The following is a 17,914-nucleotide window of genomic DNA, read 5'->3' as shown; positions in this document are numbered from 1 at the left end:
CCTCCAGATGTTGTTGGACTACATCTCCCATCATCCTGACCCTTGGCCATGCTGGCTGGGGCTGATGGGAGTTAGACCAGCAACATTCGGGGGGGTCAAAGATTTCCCTGCTCTACTGTAAGATGTTGAACCAGTGAGCAACTCTCTGGACTGCAAATAACCCTCAAAATTGCTGAACCTCAACAGCTCTCAGGACAATGTGAGGAAGTTTCTTGATTAGGAGTTACAGTATTTTCAGATGAAAATAAACCCCATGTTGTCCTGGTCAAATGGAAGTTTATCAGGCCCAATTCTCCAGGGCTATTTGTTAATTAAAAGTATGTATAGTCTGCCTTTCAGCTTCCAACATTATTAAAAACATATCAAAATAGAAACACAGCATGATTAATGCAACTGAAGGTTGTATTCTTGATTTCAACATGAAGTGAGTTCTCCCAACCATGTTTTCAGTTATGGTTGTTAATTCTCCAATGCTCTTCCATGCAATTCAGCAGGACAAAGTCCTCTTCCCGTTTCTGTATGGTACAACTATACTGGTTGGTCACCTTCATGTTTCTGCTCAGATGATGGCATCTGGCTGCCAAGAACTCTTTTTCCCACTATACTAACGAGTGGGAGTAGCGTCATCCATCAGAGTCATTTAGTATTTACCAAGAAATCTGTTAGTGTATCCTTTTTGGATGGAAGACATCTACCCTCCTATGCATTTAAGGGTAATAAGCTGACATGAAGGTTTCACTAGAAGGCCATTGCAGCCAAAATTAGAGCCCAATTAAACTGAAATGGGGGAAATGAAACACTGCATGTCAAAGGCTAAACAGAGTACCGTATAAAAAACCTGTAAATTATAACTTAGAAACACAGCAGCTATGCTAAGAGGAGGGTGTCCCTCCTATTCAGTATTGTTTTTTTTATTCAAACCTCCATAAGAGTTTGTGCCTGTCCTCGTGCACTTTTCGACTCAATCTGAACGTCCTTTGTGCTGGCTTGATGGGGGCAGGTCAGGTTGGAAAAAGGTATCCCTCCACCAACAGTCTTTGCTTGTGAAGTGTGGTGAAGAGGTCCCTGGTCCTGCCTGTTGAAATGTGCAGGTAGGTGAGCAGGAAGTGTTACCACTTGAAACCCCTGAAACAGGGCATGCCAGGGGAAGGGCTGAGCCCAAGTTGGAACCTGAGCTTGCCCCACCGCTGTCACAGGATGGCACTGTGACAGCTCCAGGCTGGTACCGCAAATTGCCTACCATCTTTCATAATAATAATAATAATAATAATAATAATAATAATAATAATAAATTTTTATTTATACCCCGCCCTCCCCAGTCAAAAACCGGGCTCAGGGCGGCTGACACCAACAGAACCACAATAAAACATAAAAACAATTAATTAAAATACAGATTAAAATACAGTATTAAAATTTAAAGTGCAGCCTCATTTCAAGTAGGCCATAAATCCAAGCCATGAGGGAGAAAAACACAGGGGTCAGGCTGAGTCTAACCCAAAGGCCAGGCGGAACAGCTCTGTCTTGCAGGCCCTGCGGAAAGATGACAAATCCCGCAGGGCCCTGGTCTCCTGGGAAAGAGCGTTCCACCAGGTTGGGGCCAGTACTGAAAAGGCCCTGGCTCTAGTAGAGGCCAATCTAGCCATCTTATGACTCGGGATCTCCAGAATATTATTGTTTGTGGACCTTAAGGTCCTCCGCGGGGCATACCAGGAGAGGCGGTCCCGTAGGTACGAGGGTCCCAAGTCGCATAGGGCTTTAAAGGTCAAAACCAGCACCTTAAACCTGATCCTGTACTCCACCGGGAGCCAGTGCAGCTGGTAAAGCACTGGATGAATGTGATCCCGTGGCCGGGACCCTGTAAGGAGCCTCGCCGCGGCATTCTGCACCCGCGGCATTCTGCACGCCGCGGCATTCTGCATAGTCATGGACTATGGATGTGGCAATGGCCTCTCTTAAGACGCACCAGGCAGTGGCTGAGGTGCATTGTGCCTTAAGGCATTAGGGATCTGCAAGATACCACTCAAGATTATTGTGGGTGGAAGGTGGTATCAATACTGATCCAAGAAACTATTCATTTTTAACTGAATCTAGTTCAGTAAAACAATAATATTACTGTATCCTTTAACTTAAAAACTCCACAGTTATAAGCCTCTTGAACGTAGGTTTTTTTAAAATAAAAAAATAGCACTTTTGTTAAAATAATTCCCCCTACACTGGAGGCATCACAGATATATGATGCAAACCCTATTCTGATCGTGTTGACAGTAGAAGGAGCACAAAACAATTCCAATTCTCAATAAGCTAGTGCTTTTACAGACCAGAGTAAAAATGAAAGAAAAAATTGCACTAATTATTCTTTCCATCGTCATAGCAACTATTAGACCATTTAAGAAAAATAATGTGATTACGATTAAAATTATGTTGTTATAAGAAGAAAGTGTTGTATTGCCCACCCCCTTTACCTAACCCCTGACATTGGTACTTGAGCAATCTGCTCAGCACTCAGCAAATAAATGGCTTCTTTCAGGCCCATCTAGTAGAAAAACAATGTGAAATATACATTTGGTCAAAAAGACAGGCTCAGCCTCGACACATAACTTTTGACAGCTACGTATGAATAATGCATTTTAGCAGCTTCAACCGATAAAACTGACCCATGTACTATCGTGGGGTGTGGGACCACCTTGATTTTTGGATTGCATCACTGACAGCAAAATTAGCATATGTATGTATGGCAATGGCAATAAACATTGTCATTTTATGTAGAAACAGAAGCGAACAGTCATATATATTTACTCTAGGATGGAAACAGAGGGTGATTGGAAAGAAGCAGTGCCTTTCTTTGAAATCCCCTCCAGCTATTATACTTCAATGAAACCCATATGAATTCCAAGTTCCATAATGTTCATTTGCAAAAAAATAATAATGTCAAAATAAGACAGTCCTGGATGCCACATAGGTTTTGAGAAAGGATCTTTGCAGAACTTGGATTTGAAAATGTACACAAGATGTGCTTGTGAGGCTGTCTACTCAGAACTCTACTCCAGAGTTCAATGGGACGTATTTCCAGTGTGTTTGGAATGGAAGCATCAGTGCTGTAAAGGGCATATAATGCCAAATCACACCACTGCCAGCTTATTTGCTGAGGAGTACTCATTTGATTATCATGGTTCATTCTTTCATTTAATTTGAAGATCAAGTAATATAGTCCAATCCGAATTTTAAATAAGCCTCCTTGGCTATCCAGGACTCTTTTAAGTCCCCTTGAACAAACAATTAGCAATTTGCCACATTTCTTGCCAATGTGAAAAGGTGCTTTGATAAAACATAGAGGCATTTCTCTCTTAGTGTTGCCACTTGCTCTGACTTCACTAGCATTTTCTTTGTGCTCTTTTCTCTTTACTTGCATTTCTTCTCTGCTGGTTAAAAGAAGAAGAAGATATTTTAAGAAAATAGTCTAGAAACAGAATTTGTGGCCTGGAGATCATGCCACCATATTTTGTTTTTAGGACAAAGATAATAGGCTGCTCTGTCTATTATTAAGGAAGGTTTTTTTCTTTCTTCTAGATAACCATCAACTGCCTACAGAAGTTTTCAGGTGCTCTGTTGGCAGTTCCATCTCTGCTGGCCTCTGTGCTCGCCCAGATTAGGAGTAATGGCCCACAGAAACACCAATTCATTCTAATAGCATAAGACAAAGAGCGCCTGTACTGCTAGGCAAAGAAGTAATGCCATTCTATTTGGTTTAAAGGTAAAGGTAAAGGGACCCTTGACCGTTAGGTCCAGTCGCGGACAACTCTGGGGTTGCAGCAATCAACTCGCTCTATAGGCCGAGGGAGCCGGCGTACAGCTTCCGGGTCATGTGGCCAGCATGACTAAGCTGCTTCTGGCGAACCAGAGCAGCGCATGGAAACACTGTTTACATTCTTGCCAGAGCAGTACCTATTTATCTACTTGCACTTTGACGTGCTTTCAAGCTGCTAGGTTGGCAGGAGCAGGGACCGAGCAATGGGAGCTCACCCCGTTGCGGGGATTCGAACTACTAACCTTCTGATCGGCAAGCCCTAGGCTCTGTGGTTTAGACCACAGCGCCACCCGCGTCCCTTTCTATTTGGTTTAATGCTGTGCAAATTAAACACTAAACGAAAAAGGAAGAATAAAAATGAGACAGAGTAAAGAAAAGAAAAACACAATTTGAATCAAAACAAAGTCTCCATAATCCTTAAGGAGGGACATGTGGGATGATGGCATTAAACCTAAATCATCACACTGCAAAAATAAAAATAAAAATAAATGATGACTGCCTTTAAAAACTGAACACCACCAGCCACTAGTGTTACTATGGCGAAAAGTAGCACAGTAACAAGCAAGCAAGCAATAAAGTGACAACATAATCAATCTATCAACAGCCCACACAGAAAAGGTTGAAAGGTGTCAAAAGCTAATAAGTGTTAGATGGAAAATAAACAGCTCCACCAACCTTTGGGCAACCCATGCAGCAAAAGGTAAAGAGGCTCAGCTGAGAGTTCAGAGAAAAATGTTCCTCCATTTAGTCCTTAAAGGCTACTCGCTAATACTGCCACTTACAGCTTCAGGTTTTTAAAAACACAGAAGTCTCCCCTCCCAATCCCCTTGTACCCTTTGTAATTGTTTGCCTGGATGCTTATTTCATACAAATCAACATTTTCCTCACACATATTTCCCCCCCTCTCAAGGTTCAAGTCTTGGTGGTGGCAGTTTTTGTTGGATTAAACTTCCCCTCCTCATGCACTGTAATCCTGGTCAAAATTGACTCAGCGACCTGCTATGAATTTTAAAGGCCTAACCTGGTTTAGACTGACATCTAGTTTGGACCTAAGAGAGGTATGAACATTAACCTTCCCCTTATCACTAGCTGCTAGTTTATTGTTTATTTACTGGTACAAACTTGGTACAAAACCTGTCCCACTTGCTAGCCAAAATTGGCTCATAAAGCCAGTTAAAACTATATATTTTATTTTTTAGTTCTGTGAGCTGGCAGTCAGCACAGTTCAATGACCAGCATAGTGGCCGAAGACCTATACGACCTAAAAATCATCTGGTTTTATGCAAGATTTCTGATCCTAGTCTCAGTTCTCATTCTGTAAAATGGGAAAAATCAGGGAACCTTTTTATGAGAACATTAGTTTTGTTCAGATTCTAATTAGCATTACTTAGCTTTTGCCTCTCTCTGGTCACAGGCTACTTTACTTCTTACTTTACACGGTTTGGAAACTGCTTAAATTCTCTAGGGGACACATATTGCACTGGAAGGATAAGCACTAATGCGTTTTAAAAGTATTTGCATTTTTAAGATTGAAATAGCCCAACATATCAATCCACTTGAATAAGAACTTGAAAGCGGTTGGCTTATGGTGGATCAGAGTGGTCAGTCCAGTAAAAAAATAAAACTGGATCCACTGGGAAGTACAATGCCGTAAAAGGTTGGCATGGTTTTTGATTCACATACTGCAAGTCTAGAAACTAGTGAGTCTTAACGAATCCAGTCTGGGTGGCTCAATATAGACATGGCTGAATCCCCTGAAATCTGTTCCCTGAAACACTTAGTGAATCTCACTTTTTCATAATTGTAGCCTCTCCTACCTCTGCAAGTGCTTCAGCTTCTAGTGACTTCTGATCCCCGAGACTACTGTGCCGAGTTGAGCTGCAGGTGGGCCTCAGTGGGTGGCCGTCAATCAAGGCCTTCCTGTCTGGATAATTGATGCTGCCAGCACTACCAAAAGTGGCCATCCTGCGCTTCTCTGGGCTCTCAATCCTGCCTCTGTTCAGTGGTAATATGTGGGGACTGCTGGGACAAGCTGCTGCTCGAGGAGGAGTGTCTATCCCAGGACCAATCCCTCTGGGAGGGCTGTGTGTATCGCCTCCACTGCGACGGCGAGGGATTGCTGCCCCGTCGGATCTCAACCTTACCCTGTGAAGAAGAAAAAAACCAACAGCCTTGTCAAATCTCCACTCCAAGCTTCCAAAGTCATCTAGACTAATAAATGGATCTCTACAGACCCCTTCCATTTAAAACACAGTATAAATCGTACAAATTGGCTCATAAATTTCCTCCAGTTCATGCAATGACTATCGTGCCTGTCACAAGAAGAGGAGAAAGACAATGCTTGCATCCAGATGAGAACAAATCAGTTTCCTACCGTCCCATTACTCCCCCAAATCCGTAGTCTGGAATATGGTCTGTTGGAGACTGGATGTCATTCTTCGATGAGGCTTTATCATCCAGCAGAGGTCCACTACTTGCCTCGCTGTCTGCCTTCTGACTCAGGCTGTCTGAGAATGCATCATCCCTATGAATAATGAAACTCTGTCAGCCAGAACAGAATAACTGAATGCCTTCTGGGTGAGGGAGAAGTTTTGCTTGATTGTGGAGAAGGGGGATGCAATAATGGGGAAAAGCGGAGCTGAAAGCAGGCAGCTCAAAGTTCCACTCTGCTGCTCAACATATTCCTTTACCTTATGTAAGCCCCTACAGATATAAAACACAAGCTCTTGTTCAGCTGACCAACAGGGTCTTCGGCTTGTTTTCAAACCTTTTGCTCGCTACTGCATAGAAGCCAGTTAGTGCAGCAACCTGTAGTGTTAATATATTAAATCTACAGGTTGGTGTACTAACTGGAAGTACAGTGCATACAAAATAGAATAGCAGCCAATACGAAGACATTTTGTAAGAGGGGAACAAACATACTAAGAAGAGGCCGCTTATTATTAGATATTAATTGGCATTGCTATAATGGCCTATTATTGGAATAGTATAGGAAAACTAATTTTAAAAAAATAAAAGAAGAAGAAGAGGATCTCTTTCGTGTGGATGAATGAACGGACTCAAGGAAGCTACGAATTATATGGCTCTATGCCCCATAGATTTTTGGGTGGTGTGTAGGTTGGGGGAAGGTTGAACAAAGTCTTTGGAATTTTCACGCTTGCAGCTGCTAGCATCTGGAAGAATATTTCACTTCTGCAATGGCATGGGGAATGATGTACAAATATGAGGAGGAAAGCTAGTAAAAACATTTTTACAGCACAAGAAAGCTGAACTTTGATCCAAAGAACATGATGAGTGCAAAGGGTAAGTTTTCTGCTTGACTTTTTCTAGATCAGGAATTCCAGATTTATTAGCCAAATCTATCACAATATTTCAGTATATTCTGGATTCGACACACACACACACACACACACACACACACACACACACACACACGTACATATTGTATCAAACTATCCTGGACGCAATACCTGTAGAACATAGTAGACATATTAAAAGTGTCTTGCTTTTATGTGAATATAGCTTAGGAAGAGTGACACAGCGCTCTGCCAAAAGTGCAACTATTCATGGCATTAAAAAGGATGTGCAGGAGGGCATCAAATAAGACTTAAAAGAAAATACACCCACCCTCCACTCTATGAGTGAAGCACAAGACAACAGACCAATTTTCACCCAAAACAAACAGCTAACCTATCACACTTCACTTGTTCAGCAAACTTCTTCCCACTTACATATCTTGCACCACTATGTACTGATGTGGTATGAGGCCATCCACGCCATTATGGCGACCTTCCCACCAGTCTTCAGATGCTCGATGGTACAAAAGAAGTGAGGCACCTTTCTTGAAAGACAACTCGCGTGGGGACCGTCCAATGTAGTCAAACTTGGCAATGGCTTCAATCTGTTCCACCTCTGTAAGCAGGCAGGAGAAGACAAGAGAGACAATTAAAAAGAAGCTACAGTAAGCAAGCAATGGAGTACACTCTGTGATGTAAGATAAGATTTCACTGAAATGTTTAGTTTTCTTAATAAAATTGGTATACTGCTTAATTGCTGAAACCCCTCGGTGGTTTACACAGTACAGCTAACACCATCCTTTTTCATGACGTAATTTAGTTTAATGCTGTGACAAGCTTCACAGCTGCTTATGATTTTAGCCACATTTAAAAAAATTGATGTTATTATAGTAATCTGAATTACTGATAAAGTAGCATCTCTTCTGGGGCAGGGGGGGGGGGAGAGAAGATGAAATACTAGGCTGAGGTTATGCAGATGCACACCATCAATTGTGAAGACACCACTGCAGTTATCTCCACACTTCTTCCACCATCCTACATATGCTTTTCAAGAAACTCAAGAGTCCACCTAGATACACATTTGAGCTGCCCCAGCATACGACAGATCTCAGAATCTTTGCAAAAAACCCACATCTTTGCAAATTCTTCCCATTCTGTCCAAAGGACAACGTACCCCAAATGGCACCGGATATTCTTCATATACTTGTTCACCTTTCCTGATGCTTGCTTTTTGCAAATATGTTTCGGGGATAAGCTACGAAAGTCATTGTGGATGCACTCTGTGGGTCATTTTGACAGGTGGGTGCAGCTGCTCGACTGTCAATCGCCTGACATATGACGTCAGGTGACCCAAAGTTCAATCTGTGGGAGCTGGTGGAGATTGGAGCTAAAATAGAAGATAAGCCATTCTCTGTTTAAAGAGCAGACTGTCTGTTAAGGAGCAGGAAGAAGCCTGTCTCCAGTACTACAGTGTTAAATCAGACACAAACATCTACCACTCCTTTTCAGTATCAAAGAGCAGGTAGAGCAGGCATCCCCAACCTGTGGCCCTGCAGATGTTTTGGCCTACAACTCCCATGATTCCTAGCTAACAGGACCAGTGGTCAGGGAATTGATGATGGGAATTGAAGTCCAAAACTTCTGGAGGGCTGAAGGTTGGGGGTGCCTGAGGTAGAGGGCTTAGATCTGATCTTAATGCTATGGTTCTTATATAAGACAAAAGAGATCCCAACATCTGACATCATATGATGTTACGTGAGTGACAGTTGGGTGAAGTGTGCCCAAAACCTTGCTGTGGGAAGTGTGTACAGATCTTCCATTCTAACTAATATCTCACTGTGATTTCTACATATAACAATACCCACAGTCTGCCCGAACTGAAAAACAGGCTTTATTGAGAATCTTCATGTTACAATGTACTGCCCCTCTGACCTATACTGTTCCAAATTTGTGCACCGTATTTTTCGCTCTGTAAGAAATGTCTGTGTGTCTTATGGAGCGAATGCGTGGTCCCTGGAGCCGAATTGCCCAGGGGCGAAAGGCAGATCGTGGATTTTTTTAATAGAAAGAGCTAAAGGCTAACAAGAGGGAAAGAAGGTGTTGAAAGGAACCCCGCTCAGCAGCTGATTGCAAGAGATTGGGGAGGGAGATAAGGGATGCTAGCTCCCTTCCCAGCCCGCCCCCTTGCTCAGACCTCCATTGTTGAATGTTCTGCAGATGGAGGCTCCCCCCCCCAGCGACATGTGACTGGCTGATTAGATTATCTGTCTGGAAACTGTAGAAATGGCTCCCTTTCCTTTCCTAAAGAAGCTGCAGAACTGTGAGTTGAACCCCATAAAAACAGGATTTTTTTCCCTTTGCAAGGTAAGCTCAACAACTTTGATCTGATCCTCAAAAATGGAACTTTCCCCCTTTGCAAAAAAGCTGCACAACTGTGAGCTGACCCCCCCCCCCAAAAAACAGGGCTTTTCCCATTTGCAAAAAAAAGCTGCACGACTTTGAGCTGATCCTCAAAAAATGAAGCTTTCCCCCTTTGCAAAAGAAGCTGCACAACTGTGAGCTGATCAAAAAAAAAAACCCACGGCTTTCCCCCTTTCCTCCTCTAAAAATTAGGTGCGTCTTTTGGTCAGGTGCTCTTATGGAGCAAAAAACCGATATTTTGTCAGTTGTAGTCCAAAAACAGCTGGAGACCCAAGTTTGGGAAACTCTGGCCTAGCCTATTTAAATCTAGCACTTCTTGCTACTTTGTGTGAGGAGGAAACAGCAGGGGAAACTAGAGGCAAAATCTCCTACATTGGGCTTATTTCTTGGGAAAAGTTCAGACACACCGGAAAGCTTGAAATAAAACCAAGCATATTAGGAGACAAGCCAGAGGAATTCACCCACGACTTATTCAGACGTGTACGGCTCTTTTTGGCACATTTCTTTACATATATTTTTAAATTATGAGCAGAGGAAAGAAATTCTAGAAAGTGTCCTTTGAGCTTGTTTACCTGATCCAGGGTACACAGGCTGCAAGTTGAGAACGGTTATCCTGAAATCAACAAGCTTTCCTCAGATTTGGTAAGACTACACAGAAATACAGGAGGAGTTCGTAGTCTTCTATGCCAAGGCTACCACATGAACAACATCAGTAGGGCAGAAAAGATGTAATTGTTCAGAGGCATGCCTGTATACACCTCCGTTTCCTCTATACAATGCAGAAAGTGAAATGTCTGATTCACTTGGACAACTGATTATGCCACTTATTAGACCTTCTATAAGCCCACCCTGTGACAGATTGACTATCGCTCACTTCAGGAAACTCCTGAAAGGACCAATTACCCACAGGATACCATCAAGCTAAGGATGTCTCCTGAGAGACCATCTTTCTCACTTTTGTCTTACCCCTTGGAGTGACTCACATAAACATGCAAGAAAATTAGAGGCTGAAGCGGGATAAGAAGTTGCTACCCTGCAACACCAAGTTATGCAAACAAATCTTCACTACAGTGTGCCAGATTAACATTATACAACCACATGTCATTTCCAGGGCCACTCTAAAAAAAGGTCTCCAGTAGATGCCATCAAGCACTTCATTAGAACAATTTCATTTTCTTAGGTGTTCGGTTATCTTTTTTGGAAGGAAAAAAAAACCCTCAACCCCCTCCCACCCCTAGAATAGCATGTCAAAGGTCCAAAGACAAAACTAAATTGGGAAAATGGACTTTAGGTATGTGACATTTTAATTAAGGGGAAACAAGTTTGTTTGTTTGTTTGTTTATTGATAAACAGGGCTTCACTTAATATCCAGATGACAATAAAATAATCTGACAAGGGGGTGTGGCTTTGGCATGGAACAGAGCATAAAAACTATGGTCTGCTCAAGATACTTGAAAAAGTTTTTAACTTCCCATAAGATACAGGTACATACAGACACAGACACAGACACGCAAGCACACCCCTCCTCCCATTGTCTCTGATGAGACACATTTCAGAGTTTTTCTGAAGCAACATGAAATGTGTCAAAATCTGTTTACCAGAGACAAAAATAGGATGTACTCTCCATGAGCACAATGCTTCTTTCAATCTACCTGTCTATAAATAAACAAAAACAAAAATTCTTGATCTGCTTCCAGAATATAATGGCTTCAAAAAATGAAGAGTTGACGCACTCATGAAGGGCAGGGTCCTAATCAGTGGCTATTAGTCTTGACAGATAAATGGAATCCCCATGATTACAGGCAATTCGGATGGTATGTTGGCAACAACAACCCGGAAGCACAGCACACCGAATCATCTTGATTATGATTTTTTTCTTGGGCACTGTTTGAATCAGAATGCTGGACCCAAAGAACCTTGAGCAGGTGTAGCAGATCAGTTCTTATGTTCCTGTGTGCAGGAAGGTAGAGACAGTTTTAGGAACAGACTTCAAGACCCGTCTTGGGCAATATTGGGAAAGGCATCCTACCTCTTTACCCAGTCCAAATAAAGTGACATTTGGTAGTAACAGGCAGAATCTATAAAGGACTCTCGCAGAATTGGAGATAACTGTGGTGGCTAATGTGGTTATCTCACAGAATCTGAGAATAGCTATGTTCCCCACTAGGGCTGTGGGTTAGGTGGGGAGGGGAAAGAGACTAGAAGAGAGTATGTAAATTTATAAAATGAAACAACTCTTCTTCTCCATGCTTGTGTCATGGTTAATCACCCAGAAACTCCAATCAGAACCATTAGCATAATCATTCAAGCATAAAATTGCCTAAATGGAAGCTTGCTTGCCTTTCCTTTTCAGTTGAGGTAGGTTGTTAGTCACCAACAGTGAAAAATGAAGGTTGACATCTCCCTCCCTTCCTCCCTTTAAACAGCCATCTTCAATTATTGGAATTATTCTTTGTCCCCTCTCCCCATCTTGGGCCTTTAGTGCCTTTCAACTGTTTTGAGCCATTGATGTCATTTCCCCACAACATGCATCAATAGGGCACTGGACTTTATTTGCAGTATTGGAGGGAGAATATTAATGGAACAAAGACCGCAAAGCAAGCAGACAACATGCATGTAGAGTCATGCAACAGGCAGGATTCTGTAACAATGTTTTCTAATCTGCAAGATAAGCCAATTGAAATGGCAACATGTGGTTCCACGTTTATTAAATTTCACTGGTGTCCAAATCAAACTTGTTCAGTCTGTAAAATAAAAATAAAAATAAGGATGGATGGGTAGGTGTGTGCATGGATAGAATACAAATCTTCCCCCACTCATGAAGGTGTGAAATTTAATATGGAACGAAGGAATCCAATCAAGCTCCATAAGGCTATTGCCAAATATCCTTCTGTTCATATTTTTGAGCTGAAAATAAGTATTTTGGGATGGGGTGGAATATAGCTGAAGAAATGTTTTAGCTGTGAAAATATTCAGTGTCTTTTATTCCGTGACATTGGTCCCCATCCCACCCCCATCCCTTTCTCTTTCCCTCACACTGGTGAGCCCAATCATAGCCAATAAGATTTTACTACGTGCTGATGGAAATTAAGGCAATTTAGAGTAAGAGTACTGTTTATTGGATTACTCACATGAATGATTCTAGCCGTCAAGGGTCAGATAGTGAATTTATGATGCTATGAGACCATATATTTCATTACAAAGGTAGCATCATTAAGGGCAAAGTCAATTCAGAAGAAGTAATGCAAATTAATAGTGAACACTTTCAAAGCAATTCTCGGAAAATAATAAAGGGGGGGAAGCTGATTTGTAACACTGCTGAAAATATCCTCCTAAAAGTGAACACCTCCAGCTCAGCCCTTATTATTGATCCATAATTTTAAGCAGGTTTCCACTGTCTAAACCTTATCTAGCTATGCAACAATCTTTCTGTGGCCATGGCAAATCCTGAAAATAGCACAGATTTAATCAAAAGTGGGATCTTGTCTTAGAAATGGAAAAATGTGAACACCCTTTTGCAAGAATAGACTCCAGCTCCTTTAACTGCTCCAGCACTTTAAATACAGCAGAGAGTAAACAAAAAGGAGCAGATTCCATAGTGAGAAAGTATCAAGCTGAGGAGGTACTAGTTATTAATGAGAGGGGCTGTGGTGACAGCTTGATTTAAAACTCACCAAATCATTTGGAAAGGTTCCACCAATTTCAAAAGGCTGCCATCACTTATTTTCATTAAATAAAAACCACTACAGATTTCTATTGTTAAGTTCTATCACTGTTCTTCCTGGGAAGCCTATCAGAAGCATATTAGGTGGTGAACATAACAGATTACAGGCCACTCAAATAGTTATTTTATCACAACAACATCTCAATTTTTTTATTCCCATGACACTAGAACAACAAATATAAAACAACAAACAATCCAGAGATGCTACTTTCATGCCAAATGGAAGGAGGAAAGGCTAGCTTGTTAAACAGGGCATAAAGGCCAACTCCCATAACGCCTTGGAATGAAATCACAAATAATACAGGTAACCTAGTATGCTCCCATATGGTCTACTTTGATTACATATCTATCAAGGCACTTCATCAGTATCCGCTTGCACTGTCAAACTCAGACATATCTCCCCCTGGAAGCAGCCATATGTTAGTCCAGGGTAATCTGATTAGGAACTAAATGCATGTTGCTGTTTTCCACACACAGCTCTTGATAGCCTTCCTCAGGCTCATTTCTGCCTCTAGTTTCTACACTCACCATCGTCGCTGGTGTGTGGCTCCGTGCCATTGTCATGGTCTGCTTCATCAATGGTGCCTGGCTCACTGTGCGGGCTGTCACTAGAATTAAGATAGGTCAAGTAAATACACATAAGCTTTAAAAGAGAGAGGAAAGACTTGATAGTTCCTTGCTACTCAGTGCACACATAAATCCACATTTTCTAGATCTAAGGTATTAATTTTGTAGCAAATGAAATATGGAACTAAACACCTCTGGATCTCCAATGCGGGTTTATGTCAGGGAACAGATTTTGCTATTCCTGCCTGAATAAGTCGGGGAAGCACATATTTGTGTTTGCTGGAAACCCTAAGCTCACATGACAGGAAATGTTCTCTCTACTAGCTGGTCCCATTTGAATTTATTGATCCAGTGGAAACATTCCTGGGCTTTGCTTCCATCACAGAGGCCAATAGTGACTGGCGAGTAGGGCCCAAGCAAGCTGTCAACACAATCATCACCATCTGCTCCAATCCCTCATAAAAAAACCGCTGTAAGAACCAGCTGCCTCCTGAGCAGGAAATAAAGGAAGAGCCATGCAAGTTCTGACTAGCACCACATGCTACTACTGTCGCCATCCAGAACTTGCCCCTTCGCTCCAGAGGTCATCATTTAAGACCCAGCTGGGCTGTAAGGAGAACAGGAAGAGAGGGTCTATCACCAGCAACTGTAATAGCATCGCGTGCAAATTTCATCCTTTTCACAGACAAGTTTAGGAACAATTCAAATGCTGCGGTGCCACACTGAGGAAACACATCTCCACAGTAGCAGGAGAGTCTTGAGGTTTGGGCAGCCTTTACCAAGGACTAAGCCTTTAGCATGATGATGATGAATCATGCGAAAGGCTGGACTAGATGAATCCCAAACCGGAATTAAGATTGCCGGAAGAAATATCAACAACCTCAGATATGCAGATGACACAACCTTGATGGCAGAAAGCGAGGAGGAATTAAAGAACCTTTTAATGAGGGTGAAAGAGGAGAGCGCAAAATATGGTCTGAAGCTCAACATCAAAAAACCCAAGATCATGGCCACTGGTCCCATCACCTCCTGGCAAATAGAAGGGGAAGAAATGGAGGCAGTGAGAGATTTTACTTTCTTGGGCTCCTTGATCACTGCAGATGGTGACAGCAGTCACGAAATTAAAAGACGCCTGCTTCTTGGGAGAAAAGCAATGACAAACCTAGACAGCATCTTAAAAAGCAGAGACATCACCTTGCCGACAAAGGTCCGTATAGTTAAAGCTATGGTTTTCCCAGTAGTGATGTATGGAAGTGAGAGCTGGACAATAAAGAAGGCAGATCGCCGAAGAATTGATGCTTTTGAATTATGGTGCTGGAGGAGACTCTTGAGAGTCCCATGGACTGCAAGAAGATCAAACCTATCCATTCTGAAGGAAATCAGCCCTGAGTGCTCCCTGGAAGGACAGATCGTGAAGCTGAGGCTCCAATACTTTGGCCACCTCATGAGAAGAGAAGAATCCTTGGAAAAGACCCTGATGTTGGGAAAGATTGAGGGCACTAGGAGAAGGGGACGACAGAGGACAAGATGGTTGGACAGTGTTCTCAAAGCTACGAACATGAGTTTGACCAAACTGCGGGAGGCAGTGCAAGACAGGAGTGCCTGGCGTGCTCTGGTCCATGGGGTCACGAAGAGTCAGACACGACTAAACGACTAAACAACAACAAGCCTTTAGCATGGCAGGCCCTGTGCTGTGGAATTCCCTACCAGAGGATCTGAATGAGTCATCCCTGCCCTCTTTTAGACATCATTGGAAAACTGTACGGGTCAGACAGGACTTGGAACATGATTTTTTTAAAAGTAAAAAAAAAACCCAACCAGTCTTTATTGAGGTTATTGTAAGGTTATCTTTTTACGTTGCACACCATCTTGTTTGTTTGTTCTTTGATGAAAGGGCAGCTCAAACATTTACATTAATAAATAAAAATATGCTTAGGTTGCATCTAATGTTAGCCCTACTTGAAGGAGTATAGGAAGAGACTGGTAGGTTTCTGAAGACATGGAAGTCATTCCCCCTGCTCCAAAGAGGAATAGAATAGGTATGTTAAATGGAAAGTAGGTTTATCAATGGGTATTAACCATGATGGTTATATAGGACCTCCACATTCAGAGGCAGCATGCCACTGAATATGTGATATGGAATAAAAGTGGGAAAGGGCTCTTGCCTTTTTGCTTTGCTTATGAGATTCCAGAAAGCATTGAGTTGGAGCCCCTGTGGGATGTAGGATGCTGGACTAGATGGAATTTTGCTCTGGAATCCGGGCACATAATCACAAAATAACAGCAAGTAAGAAGGTCATGGCCCTATTTGGCTACCTAGCTTCTAGCAGATACAACACTATTTCAAACCTGTTCTGGCTACTACCGGTAACAGTGCAATCCTGACTATGTTTCCTCAGAGGTATATCCCATTGAATTCGATGGGATGCACTGCCAGGTAAGTGGGGTTAGGATAGCAGCCAAAGAGACTTTAAAACAAAAGGAGTTTCTGTACTGCATTTTTTAAAAAGCAGATGCGTCAAAGTATTTTTGCCCCTGTATTTCCTGATAGCATAAATTACTATCTCCTAGCTCAAATAGCAATTGGTTTCTTAAAAGTAAACTGCAGACACAGAGAAATGATCTGAATTAGCATTCTATTCTGCCTGCAGGGATAAGGGGCTTTAAACCCAACCTGGATCAGACCTCCTGCACCTGCTATTTGCATCCAAGAAGAAGTTCTCATTAGCACCAATACAAATAGCAGGCATAGAGGACCACAGCATGAATTGTGTCAAGTCTAATTCATTCATTTATTTATTAAATATATATATACTCAAATATACCAAATGTACATTTTAATCCTGATCTCCTTACCAGTACTCTTCGCCACCAGTCATGCATTTTTCATAAACGGGTCCTTCCAGCTCCCTGAGGCTAGGGAAGATGGCTTCATGATTGGTTATGATAGTTTTGATGACCTCGTTGACATGAGCCTGGCAGGACACTGGATCCTGCCCGTCTGGAATATGCATCAAAGTTGGTCCAAAGCAGATGGCCAGGTTGTACGGATCCATCATGTTCTCATCACTGTACTGTGACAAGCTGCAAATACAAGCAACCCACAGCGGCATCACCAAGCCATCAACTATTAAACACAAACAGGTGCTCCACAGGCATTTCCTCCAGCTGGGCGAAAGGCAGCCATCGCAGATATCAAGGGTCAAGTGGCATCCCCCCCTTACCGCCCAAGGACTGGGTTTGAACAGGAAAGAGGGAGGAGGAGGAGAAGCGAAAAGGAAGGCAGTTTACAAGGGAAGGGAATTTACGGCTCCATTAAATAGTAAGCAGCAGGCGAAAAGACTCACTGGTTGAGGAAAGCAAAGAGATATCTCATGACAATGATGACGGCCCGTGGCAAGGTAATAACGATTTGCTGGATCTGGTGCACTCTTTCTGCAACACTTTCAATTTCTGCAACATAAGAATGTACATCAGTCCATTGAGGTTCACAATCAGGCACACACAATTAGCAGACCAACTCCAAGGAGTTTTGTTGCTCATGTTTCTCTTACAGACGCAAGCAGAGGTAGTTGACTTCAGCCCTCAACAGCTATTTCCTGCACTTGCCTCTATCTGTGAGTCAGGTTCTTATTTGAGGTCATAAAACTTTACGGGGAATGGGGAACATTTCTGCAGTGGGGCTCCACCCAACTAAAGTGCACCGCAGTCTGATAACAAGCCCAATAAGTGGTCTTGTATATGCTTACCGTGGAGAACAGAACAATGATTTAAAGCTGTGGGAGAATACATCAATAGTACATACTGGGTGTAACAGCCTATCATATGCTTTTTTCAGGAAAACTCCCAACAATCATCAGTGGGGCTCACTCATTTACAAGTACAGTGGCCAGCTACAACGGTGGGCTTTACTTTCCAGAGCACTTCTAACAAAAGAGGACAATGAGTATTAGGGTTGAATCTATAGCCAGAGGGGAATAATTTTTTGCAGCCTGGAGATGGACTTTGCATTTTGACAATTCTATCATTTCCAGCAACAAGGGAATACAGTGGTACCTCTGGTTGCGGATGGGATCCGTTCCGGAGCTCTGGTCGGATTCC

At 42.4% G+C, this 17,914-nt stretch overlaps 1 protein-coding gene across 2 annotated transcripts in view; it reads right to left on the bottom strand.

Moving 5' to 3' along the window:
• SRGAP3 (SLIT-ROBO Rho GTPase activating protein 3) overlaps positions 1 to 17,914 on the bottom strand; it is a 179,453-nt gene that overhangs the window by 5,328 nt on the left and 156,211 nt on the right. For both annotated transcript variants that reach the window (XM_035106570.3, XM_035106571.3), the window contains exons 16-21: positions 17,161 to 17,266; positions 16,670 to 16,897; positions 13,775 to 13,854; positions 7,537 to 7,717; positions 6,180 to 6,329; positions 5,623 to 5,950 (exon numbers count right to left, since the gene is read on the bottom strand). In XM_035106570.3, coding sequence (XP_034962461.1) covers positions 5,623 to 5,950; positions 6,180 to 6,329; positions 7,537 to 7,717; positions 13,775 to 13,854; positions 16,670 to 16,897; positions 17,161 to 17,266 — 1,073 coding nt within the window. The remainder of the gene's footprint in view (positions 1 to 5,622; positions 5,951 to 6,179; positions 6,330 to 7,536; positions 7,718 to 13,774; positions 13,855 to 16,669; positions 16,898 to 17,160; positions 17,267 to 17,914) is intronic.

The sequence above is a fragment of the Zootoca vivipara genome, chromosome 2, assembly GCF_965207765.1.
Source record: "Zootoca vivipara chromosome 2, rZooViv2.hap1.1, whole genome shotgun sequence".
Lineage (NCBI taxonomy): Eukaryota > Metazoa > Chordata > Lepidosauria > Squamata > Lacertidae > Zootoca > Zootoca vivipara.
This window is presented reverse-complemented; position numbering and strand designations above follow the sequence as displayed.